Genomic DNA, 11,575 nt, shown 5'->3' with positions numbered 1-11,575 from the left:
AATTATCGGACCTTGCATTGCTCTCAATTGAACAAGAGATATCAAAATCGATAAATTATGAAGAAGTCATCAATGCCTTTGCTCAGAGGAAATCGAGAAAAAAAATATTTTAATATAAAATTAATATGTTCTTACTTCAATTAAATATTTATATATTGTTGTTGTACCTAATTAGTTATTATTTTATTTTTTGTAAATAATTTCGTGTTAACACATAATAATAAAAAAAAGAACAAGAATAACCTAATATCATTATAGTGTTTAAAACTCGAAGAAAAACAGTATTTTTTTTTTAAATCCTGATTTAAAAAAAAGCTAAAATTTCACCCCTCTCTGAGAACCTAAAGGCTAATACCTATGTCCAGGGCCCCGCAATACCTAGCACCGGCACTGAGTATACCTATATAATATATTAGGCAAAGGTATTTCAAAAATGGCAAAACCACAAGTCACGGATTGAATTCAGCGCTCGGTATATTGTTAACGTGGTTTAAATTACTTACTATCTAAACTTTTCTGATATCTCTCTGATCTAACTCTTTTTGAGCTGTTTACGGACATTGTCAGTTTTTAATTTTTTTAGTTCTTTTTTCTATAAATATCAATCAAATTGTATTTGTTGGGTAAAAAAGCGTGAAAATTTAATGCAAGGCTCCTGATATATTGTTACACTAACAGTTGAAAAATATTAAAAATACGTAAGCACAATTTTTTTTTATAAGCATTTAAAGTTCAAATTTTGACAAAATTTATCAAATTTAAAATTTAATAATTATTTTGTAGTTAAAAATTTATAAAATGTTCAACTTTTATACCTAATGATTGAAAATTAAAAACAATGGTCCACGTAAATAGGTTATATAATATATATAAATTACTTAATTCACAATAATATCATCAAATATGCTTGGTAATATCATAGGCTGGTGGTCCGTTTTCGCTCAGAATCGTTTTTCTTATACAATGATTATATCATTGAATCCAAATTTAACACCATCAATTACAGTGACCCACTTTTAACCTACTGTACATCAGAGCGACATCCACTTACCCACCTTTTTTTGTTTTAACGTATTTAGTTAAGCATGCTGAAAACGATGGTGAAGTCAGAATTTGGAGGTCAAGTTTGGTTTTGAAGTTTTAGCTATTTAAAGTCCGAGACCCATCCAAGATAATATGGTTTTACGTATCAATTCGAGGGCTGTTTTCAATTTTAATTGTCCGAGCGCAGACAGCGAGTAAGTGACAACGCTGAGTGTATATGTGCAGCTTTTAATAATTTTGTTAACTTCAAGGGCTGCCCAAGGTGGATTTACATAATAAATCAATTATTATCGAAGGATGTTTTCGATTTTAATTCTCTGAGTGAGCGCAGCGAGCGAATGACCAAGCCGGGTGTACCTATATGAAAATACTATAAATTTCAATTAGCTATAAGTCTATAACTTTAAAACTAAGTCTGACCGCCTAATTCTGATTTCACCATCGTTTTTACATGCTTCAGTACATAGTTACATTAATACAAGATAGTCAAAGTACTGTAGTTAAGGCACCCGGTGCCGATGCCATTTTGTCCTAAAAAATACACTGCGGGAATAACGATACCGCTTTGTAGATTCTACCAAATTTCATAATTTTTTTTTTTAATTGCTAGAAGGAAATATTATACAGCCCGCATCGATCTCTGTTTTTCAATATTTTATTCTCAAACTTTATAATATGTCTAAAAAAATACAAGGTTAAAGGCATTTTTTTACAAATTTTTCAATACAACTATTTGAAATAAAATACAAAATCAGAGATCGATGTGGGCTGTAGGAAGTCTTTTTCTTTCAGATGAAAAAATAGTCATCAAAATCCAACACTTCTACAAAGCTTGAGAGTTATTCCCGTAAAGTCATTTTTTTCGATATAATACCCCCTGTCAACCCACCCCCCTCCCTAAATAGGTTTCTGGTAGTAGATTAGTGGAAAAGTCTTGATGTGGCAACTAAAATATAAAATATCATTTTCAAATTTTATAGAATTGTAGAAAATTTGAAAAACTGGCACCGCGGGACCCTTAAGCAAAATTTGAAATAGGCGCTGCGCGCAGTAATAAAATACAATGTTGTGCGAATACGCATACAAACGTAAAATCTCAAACTTTGGAAGAATATAACTTCCAAAATAATGATATCAGTAATTTTTTTTACACCATCATTCTTAACTCGTAAAGATACGTATGTTTCAAAAAAAAGATTTTTTTTTTAATGCTGAGTAGGTATATTGAATTTGTTCATAAAAAAAAAGTTTCGATTTATTATTGCATATATATATCATTAAAGGAACCCTTATTCCAAATTTCAAGTTCGTAGATACGTTTTGCCTTTTTGAAATGTTTTTAAATCGTTGTGATTTCAATGAATTAAACTTTATTTTGTTTTTTTTTCTTCATTTTTAAATAATTTTTATGAAAATTTAACATATTCCTATAAATTATATTATACCTTGACTACCTATATTATTATTGCCAGAAATTATAAAACCAGTATTAATAATGGATGACTGGTAAAATAACTATCGTTTATTATTATTGTGTCGAAATTGTAATTTTATCAAAATAGCCGTAATTAAAGTTTTATTTACGACTTGGGAAAAGAGAAAATTATCTAAATTATATATTTATAAATAACTAGCTGATCCCGCTGGCACTTCGTTGCCCGTTAAATGTACCAATTCTATATGGCTCAAACTTTGTTCAATTCGTTATTTAATATTCGGTGTATGGTGTATGGTGTTCAAAATTTATCTTTACTTTTCTGTTAATAAAAATTCTGATTCGCAGCAGTATATTATCAGATAGGCAATCTACCTGCGGTAGATCGCGGACCCCGTGCTGTTTGTACGTAAGTGTATGATTTAACTTTAAAGTATCAAAATTGTACCAAGTTTGTCATTTTTACTTAATTCCACCTACGGAGGATTAATATAATCAATTAATACAAAAGCCTAACGCAACAATACTAAAATCGGATGAATAAAAAAAAAACAAATTTAACACTTTTTAAATTAGCCAGTAGCCTATCTTCTTTCCAGAGGTCTAATCTACACACAAACATTCATTTTTATCTATACTAATATATAAAATGATAGCGTTTGTTTGTATGCTTAGGATAAACTCCGAAACTACTGAACCAATTTCGAAAATTCTTTCACCAATACAAAGCCACATTCTTTGTGAGTGTCATAGGCTAATTTAAAAAGGGAAGTGATCACCCCCTGTAGATGCTCAAACAGAAATTTTGAGATGTACGATAGAAATGTTTGTTTTTTAATGGTTGCTATGGGTTATATACTTATATATATAGATAAAAATAATTGTATAGACGTTGTTGTTGTTTTTATCCATGTCGCCAGGTGTGCACTTAAGAGGCCATAACTCCGGAACCGCTTTTTGCACAGCGTACAAACTTCACAGAAACCATCTACATATCAATCTTAATATGCCCTGAATTTTTTTATCGAAATCGGTTCGGTGGATCTTGAGTTATAAAATGTATTCAAAATGTACATTATTTTCATGTACACTTATTTTTATATATATAGATTATATAGCTGCGTATTTTTATAGCACGTTCAAATAAATTATTTGATCGGTAATTGTCAATGTACCTATAGTGTAAAATACCAATAGTTGAAAATTAAAAATTTTAATTAAAAAAAAATCGTAAGAAAATTTGATGAAAATATGTTTATGATTCACGAAAATATTATAATATAGTTTATTCCATTTTTAATATTTAATTTAATTGGTAATTTAAATTTGTTTTTATAGAATTAAATTTAATAAATACTTTTTATATTGTAATGAATAAATAAGTAAGTAATGATTATAGGTACCTACCATCATTGATTATAAATATAGTGTATATAAATATAAATATTATTATAAATAATATTATAATATTATAGGTAATTTATTATAAATATTATATACAATGGTACCATATATAGGTAAACTGTAAGCTTGGGACTTGGGTTGTGCAATCAGAATTATAAATAAATATAAAGGGATATTGGACACTTTCATTTTATATCAAAGTTTTCTTAGATAAAAAAATTTTTTTAAATATAATAAAGTAAGTAAAATAACTAAAAAGTATTATACCTATTACCCACAGATTTCTATATAGTACAGTAGTATTATAGAACTATAAAAATCTGTGCTATTACCTTAATATTAAGCTAATATTTCTATCATGTTACGATTACGCAATACGCAGAAGTCCGCGTAATCCTTCGCATCGTTATCACCCACAGCGTTATCATTCCGTCGGTGTATCGTCGCCGAAGTGCCGAACTGCCGAACCACCACCCGCATCAGTTACGACTGACGAGTGACGACGGTCTGACTAGACTCTGGGCTCAGTGTACCTGATATAACCGATAGGTACACTTAGTACTCGTTCATTACCAGTTAATAGTTACTGCTGATTACTGGTTATTTCGCGCGACGACCACCAACACAGAAATCCTCTACTGAACGACAATCGGCGGAAATCACTTTATTTTTCAATGATGAACTATTTTCCTATTACTTTCGTGCTGATGGCGGTCACTGAGACGCTGCTAGCAGCTGTCATGTCCGGTGTCAATCACATGACTGACGGTCAAGAAATCGAAGAAAACCTAATCATTTCCAGGCGCAGGGCGATATCTGAACATGACCACCGGACTGACTCTGCTTACGCCGGCATCTTGAGTAAGCTGCACGCTACTTGTTTTCTATTATCCATTAGACATATTTTAACTTTACTACTATACATAAATACATAATATTTTATAATGTATACCTATTACAGCTAAGAACTAAAAACGAAAATACTGATATTTAGGTATCTGTCTAAAATACATTGACTAAGACAAGATTTTTATTATTCACTTTACTAATAATATTGATGATGACTAGTCAATGTTTAATAAACTAATTAAACATAGATTGGCTACCTTCTACCTATGTTCTTACTTTACATTTATATTAAAAAAAACTATTGGTATGATGATAATTTGCATAAACATTATATGATCTTCAAAATTCTAAACTTCTGGAATCACACAATCATGACCCCACTCTATCTTTACTACTACCAAATTTATTGTAGCCTTTAATATACTGAACAAAATTTAATATCCCACTGATGTATTTGTTATCCTTTAATCCTTTTTTATTAATAAATATAATATGTAAATCCATATCCCAATGACTAGTGTTGCCAGGTTATATAAAATGTATTAAAATATAATAATATTATGTTCATCAGCTACCAATGAAATTGTATTAATTTAATTTTATACTTTTCTTTAAGGTGACGAGGAAGAATTGGATGAAATAAAACATTTAGAACCATCTGAAATAAAACCACGTATGACCAGTATACTTAAAACTATGGATATAAATGAGAATGGCTTAATTGAAAAAAATGAACTATTAGAAAAATTATTGGATTCTTATCGGTAATTATGAATGTAGTACTTAATTATTTGTATAAAGATAATATTTTAATCTTACACAACGATATTCATAGATAAAAAATTTGTTATAAACTAAAGATCGTCTTTTACCTTTAACTAAATGTTTTATAATATGAATACTATATACTATGAACTTTTTATCAGGTATATGATACTTTTATTTTGCCTACTTTTCAAATTATAGTTAATGATAGATTTATATATATTTTTTTTCAATTAATTTATAAGTAAATACTACAAAATATATCCCAAAAAAAAAAATTATTATTATTAATATAAAACCAGTCAGTTACTATTCCAAAATTATAGTTGAAATCATATTGATTCTGTTTCATCATTACATTTTTTTTAATATTGGAGTTGTTAACATATTTTAATTGATATAACCAATCTATTATTTTATTTACAAAGTTATGAGTTATACTAATTGTATTATTATTAAAGATATTTTACTTATTATTACTATTTGACACAAAAGTTCTGTAAAACATTCATATTTTAAAATTGTTCATACTATTTATATACTATGTATATAGAATCATTTTTTGTTGATTACATGTACTTTTAAATTCACAGGTTTGAAGTATTCATTGTTAAGTTGTGAAATACGTCAGATGTTACATAGCGTTCTTAATTGTATTATATTGTTTATGTACACATGTGTTATTTTACCATAATTACGTAGTTTTATAATTTAAATTATGTATAATTGAATAGCATAAACATATGAAAACAACACAATACATGGACATATTTTTGCTAAATATATTTTACATATCTATATTCAAGTTTTTCATATGTTAATTTTATAAGAGTTATTGAAAATTTTTAACAATATATGAAAAATAATATTTTCAATTTTCAATTCGATAATACCTCAATTACCTATTAATATAATATTATAACTAAAAAAATGGTTGTATAATAACGGTATGTATAATATTATAAATCATGATAGATGAGCAAAACACATTATTGAAACAACAAATAAGTACTTGTAATTTATACAACACAAAAGTCTCAATAATTATATGATGTCTTTAATATTGAGGCCTTTATAATATCCTCAATTATGATATAAATAAATATTTTATTATTTATTTAAAATGCACGTAAATAAAAGATTGAAGTAATAAAATATATAGAATATGTTAATTCTAGTTTAATCGTTTTTTTTTTTATAAATATTATAATTAATGATTTAAGTACAAAAATGTACTAAAATATTTATTCAAAGTAGAACAAATAATTAATAAAAAATATTTATTCTATTTCTATTTACTTTGTATTTTACTTAATCAACATTTTATTCATAACCAAAAGTATGTACATTTCATCCAAAAGATATTGTTTTTAGGAAATTATCAGCTGAAGAATCTGATGCAGAATTTCTAACTAGTGATCTTGATGAAAACGGCTATATTACATGGAAGGAATATGTTGGTGATACTTATGGTTCAAGTGAACATTTTGATGATGAAGTAATTGTTTTACATATAATTGATTAAAAAAAACCATAATTTTTTTCATGGGATACGTTCAATTTACTATAAAAAACAAACATTTATTTAGTTCTGAGTAAAATATAGAGTTTATTATTTTAATGATCATTATTATTTTTACAGAGTAATAAAAACATCAATATCATAAAATCAATTTCCTACTATAAAAATGTCATACTTCAATTTTGATAAAAACCTATAATGTAAATTAAATCAGTTAACTTGAATCTTTGCTAATTATTTATAAAGCAATAGATCAAACTTGTAATAATAATGTTTCACCAAGTGTTGAGCGAAATAGATATTAGTATGTCTACCCAGCCTTCATACTTTCTAATAAACATAAACATAAAAATAAAAAAAACACCATAAATATTTAATTTTTATTTAAAAGTATTTATCATTTGTGATTTATATTTAGATGACAGAAGATGAAAGACAATTATTTCTGGCCGCTGATGTTGATAAGGATGGTCATTTAAATAAAGAAGAATTTCGTTATTTTTATACTCCTGAAGATTACCCACACATGCAACCAGTAGTATTGCTTGGTGTAATGAATCGATTTGACACTGATAAAGACGGAAAAATTACATTTGATGAGTTCATAGGAGATAGAAGTAAGATAATTTAACTTAATATTGTTTAATTTTTTTTTTAAATTAAACAAATGAAAATGTTTTTCTATAAAAATTGTTTGAATACATTTTAGGAACAGAACACACTGAAGAATGGCTTCAGGAAGAAAAAACTAAGTTTATTGAAGAACTCGATGTTAATAAAGATGGAGTATTAGATGAAGAGGAAGTGCATGATTGGGCATCACCAAACAATAAGTGAGACTCCTATGGTTTTATATCTCAACCATTTTATTACTTCATAAAAATATATATTTTTATGTAGTACATTATTAGCAAATATTTTCAATACAATATACATATATAAATGTTATTTTTATTAAAAAAAAAATCTTTGAAATTAAAATATAGTTTTTAAATATTTAATTAAATTTGAATTAGAACATCATATAAAATTTTAGTATGAAATGGATAATATATTATACTTATAGTACATTTAATTTTACAGCATGATTGCCGAAAGTGAAGCAGAAAATTTAATTTTAAAAGCAGACAAGAATCAAGATGGTGTACTAAGCTTTGATGAAGTATTGGACAATTATTACACATTTATTTCGCCAGAAAGTGAGGGGTATTACATATTTAGAGATGAATTATAAAAAAATACTATCCCTAATGATCTTAGATATTTATTTTATGAAATTTATATTAATATTATTTGAATTTTTGAAAGTGTGTTTTTAACCAATTTTTTCATATAATTTATCTGTAAATTGATTACTTTATAACAGTTATTCAATACAATTAAACCAAAAAACAAACAATTCAGTAATATCCAATAAATTCAACAGTGTATTAAGTTGTTAACTTATATTACTGATCAATTTGTAAGGTACAAGTATGTATTTACATTTATACCACATATAATATATAATATTCAAGGTAATAATTTCAATAAAAGACATCCATACTTCAGTCGAATATTGTTTTCAAAGAAAAATGATTTTATTGTTTAAAGTTTATAATATGAACAAAGTTTAGCAATATACTAGATAATATGTATTATCTAAATTGTCGATAAATTTTAAATTTTTTTCAAACCATTTTATAAATTTCAATATATTATACATATATATTAATTTTATAATAAAAGTAGCCCAATAATGCTATAGGTAATATCATTATTTAAATAAATTATTTCCTTAAGTTTTTCAAAAGTAATTTTTGGTAATTTAATATTGTACACTACGTATATTTTCAGTAATATAAAATAATTACTATTGAATATTTTTATTTTTATTTGTATACATTAAAATAATAATGTAAAACAATAAGCAAAATGATCTATAGAAATCACAAACATTAATTAAGAATATGGGTGTCTAAAATATCAAATAAAAATGATTTAGTAATTTATTGGAATAACTGAAATAAAATAAAATTATTATACATTTCTAGTTGATATTTGTATAAATTATATACTAATTATATACTTGAACTTGATAATAGTATAATAGCCATATAAGAATTAACTTCCTTGTCTTTAATTTTATTTTAAATAGTTCCATTATTTATTTTGTACATTGATTTCCTTACCATCTAAAATATAAACATACATTTTGATGCCTTACTATTTATATTGTTCCTTAAATAATTAAAAATGAGCATTTTAAATGACTGATTAAATATTTTTAAATTATTATTATTATTAATACTGACTTATGGCATTTAGCCAGTATATGTTTATGAGTTATGATATTATATATTTTAATATTTTATCTAATGAAATTTATTTTGGTAATTCATTATAATTTGTAATTGTATAATCAACAAATGGCTAAAATTTAAATAATTTATATTTTATGTTCCTTTTTGAGAAATTTTATTTTATCATTGCCTAATCGAGTCAAAATAGAAATAAGTATATTATTTTAAGTCTATTTTTGGTCTTAGTCAATGTATACTAAACATGCTACATTAATAATCAAAATATTTGTTAAATGTTATGTACTGTCCTTATGTCAACCTTTTTTGTTGGTATTTTAAAACAAGTAATTAAGAATTTTAATGTTATAACTTATAACGAATACAATTATTTATTCTGTTTACATTTTAATAACTGATAAATCAAAAACTATTTAACATAGAAATTATTTTTTATTGTGCTTCCGTTTTTTTTTTTTATGAATGTATTATTTTATAATCATAGATCACTAATATCATTAATTATTTATTTTACTTAAACATTGTAGTATTGTGTTTTATTTTGCTTAAGACTATGTTATTATTGTACTTTGGAAAATATACTATTAATTGTGTTTCTAATCTGTTAAAATACATAAAACATGTATACAAATAAACAATACGGTTGCATTTTTTTTCTTATCATTCAAATATATTTAAACAAATATATTTTTATCGTAGCTTGTGAATATTTTTAACTCACTAATTAGTTTTTTTTTGGTTTTTGGTTTATATTAATTATTATGCAATATATAATATAGAAAATACTATCAGAAAAAAATAAGATATATTTACAAAGAACTTTGTATTTATATTTAAAGATAAAAACTAATATATTCTATTAATAAGGTACTATAGTACTAAGTATAATTAGTACTAAATATTAATATGGGGGTAACATTATTCGCTGGTATAAAGACATCAATAGCCCACAAGGCCACAAATTATATTCATAAATCATAATACCTATTCATTACTCATTAGTTAATAATTATTTTTTATTAGTAGAATAATGATTATCATAGATTGTTTGAATAGTAATATACCTATGATTTATGAATGATGTTTACTATTCAAGTGATTATCACTTATTTTATTAAAAATGCATTTTTTTTTTATTTTTTACTTATTAATAGTTAAGTTAATGATATTTGTCAACTTAATTTTAAACTTAAATGATGTATTAAAAATGTCTATTAACTTAATCTTTAAATCTCTTAATTTTTAATTTAATTTGGTGCACTTGTCATTGTGAGTCAATTGTACCTTTTAAACATAATTTAGTGACCCATGATTATTCCTTTCAATTTTAGTACCTAACTATTTAATGAATATGCACTCTAGCTGGCATAAGTATACTTGTTTAATGCCAGGTTGTATGAGAAATGTATTAATTTGTTCAATCAAATTTAATGAACATGATTAAATGGGCTACTAAATCATATTAAGGGACCATTCGTTCAGGATTGATTTGTTACTACTGTTAAGTGATTGATGCAACCAGTGACGTTTTGTATTGGGAGGTTGGAGTAATATAGGTATTATATAATTAGGTATACTAGCGTGTCTATAAATATTTAAATTTAAGTTTAAATAATTGAAGAGCAAACTTAGTATTTTTAGGTATATTATCTCATATTATTTTCATTCATGGTACATTAGATTATTACATGGAAAATATAAAAATTAAAAAATGAATATTCATATACTTATAGTTTGTTATGACACATTTAGGAGCGCTCCGCTACACATTTATACGACAAGAATTATGAAAATTGCCTATATTGAACTCCTTAAAAAACGGTCTGTATTGAATCTCCATAAAAAGTCATGTGTAGGTACGTAATTGTATCCGAATTCGTATTCAAATAAAAAGCACACACCAAGGTAAATTTAAAACCGTACACTAAATGTCCTTTGGTTAACCACAATGGAAGTATATGATAATTAATAATAAAGTCCAACAATAAAATGTTTAAACCACCAAAATTATTCTTTTTGAAACTATATTATCGCACAACAAAAAAAATCCTGCGGATCTTCTACCTGTCACACAAATATAATCTATACGATTTTATTATTAATCTCGTCCGTAATAATATCCATATAATATATATAATAAGTTATACGTACCGGTAGGTATATTATCGTATTTATCTGTATTAATTTTTAGGACGAAAACATGGTATTTAAACGGATAGGTAGGGATTGTCCGTCTATATAACTTCGTATAATACT

At 25.3% G+C, this 11,575-nt stretch overlaps 1 protein-coding gene across 1 annotated transcript; it reads left to right on the top strand.

Moving 5' to 3' along the window:
• Positions 1–4,334: 4,334 nt before the first annotated feature.
• On the top strand, positions 4,335–9,957 carry LOC132934679 (calumenin-B-like). The gene is made up of 6 exons (XM_061001004.1): positions 4,335–4,744; positions 5,349–5,496; positions 6,872–6,995; positions 7,438–7,636; positions 7,729–7,852; positions 8,103–9,957. Exons 1-6 carry the CDS (start codon positions 4,558–4,560, stop codon positions 8,251–8,253), a joined length of 933 nt encoding a protein of 310 aa, XP_060856987.1. The 5' UTR covers positions 4,335–4,557; the 3' UTR covers positions 8,254–9,957.
• The last annotated feature ends 1,618 nt before the right edge of the window (positions 9,958–11,575 follow it).

This window comes from Metopolophium dirhodum, chromosome 1 (assembly GCF_019925205.1).
Source record: "Metopolophium dirhodum isolate CAU chromosome 1, ASM1992520v1, whole genome shotgun sequence".
NCBI lineage: Eukaryota > Metazoa > Arthropoda > Insecta > Hemiptera > Aphididae > Metopolophium > Metopolophium dirhodum.
This window is presented reverse-complemented; position numbering and strand designations above follow the sequence as displayed.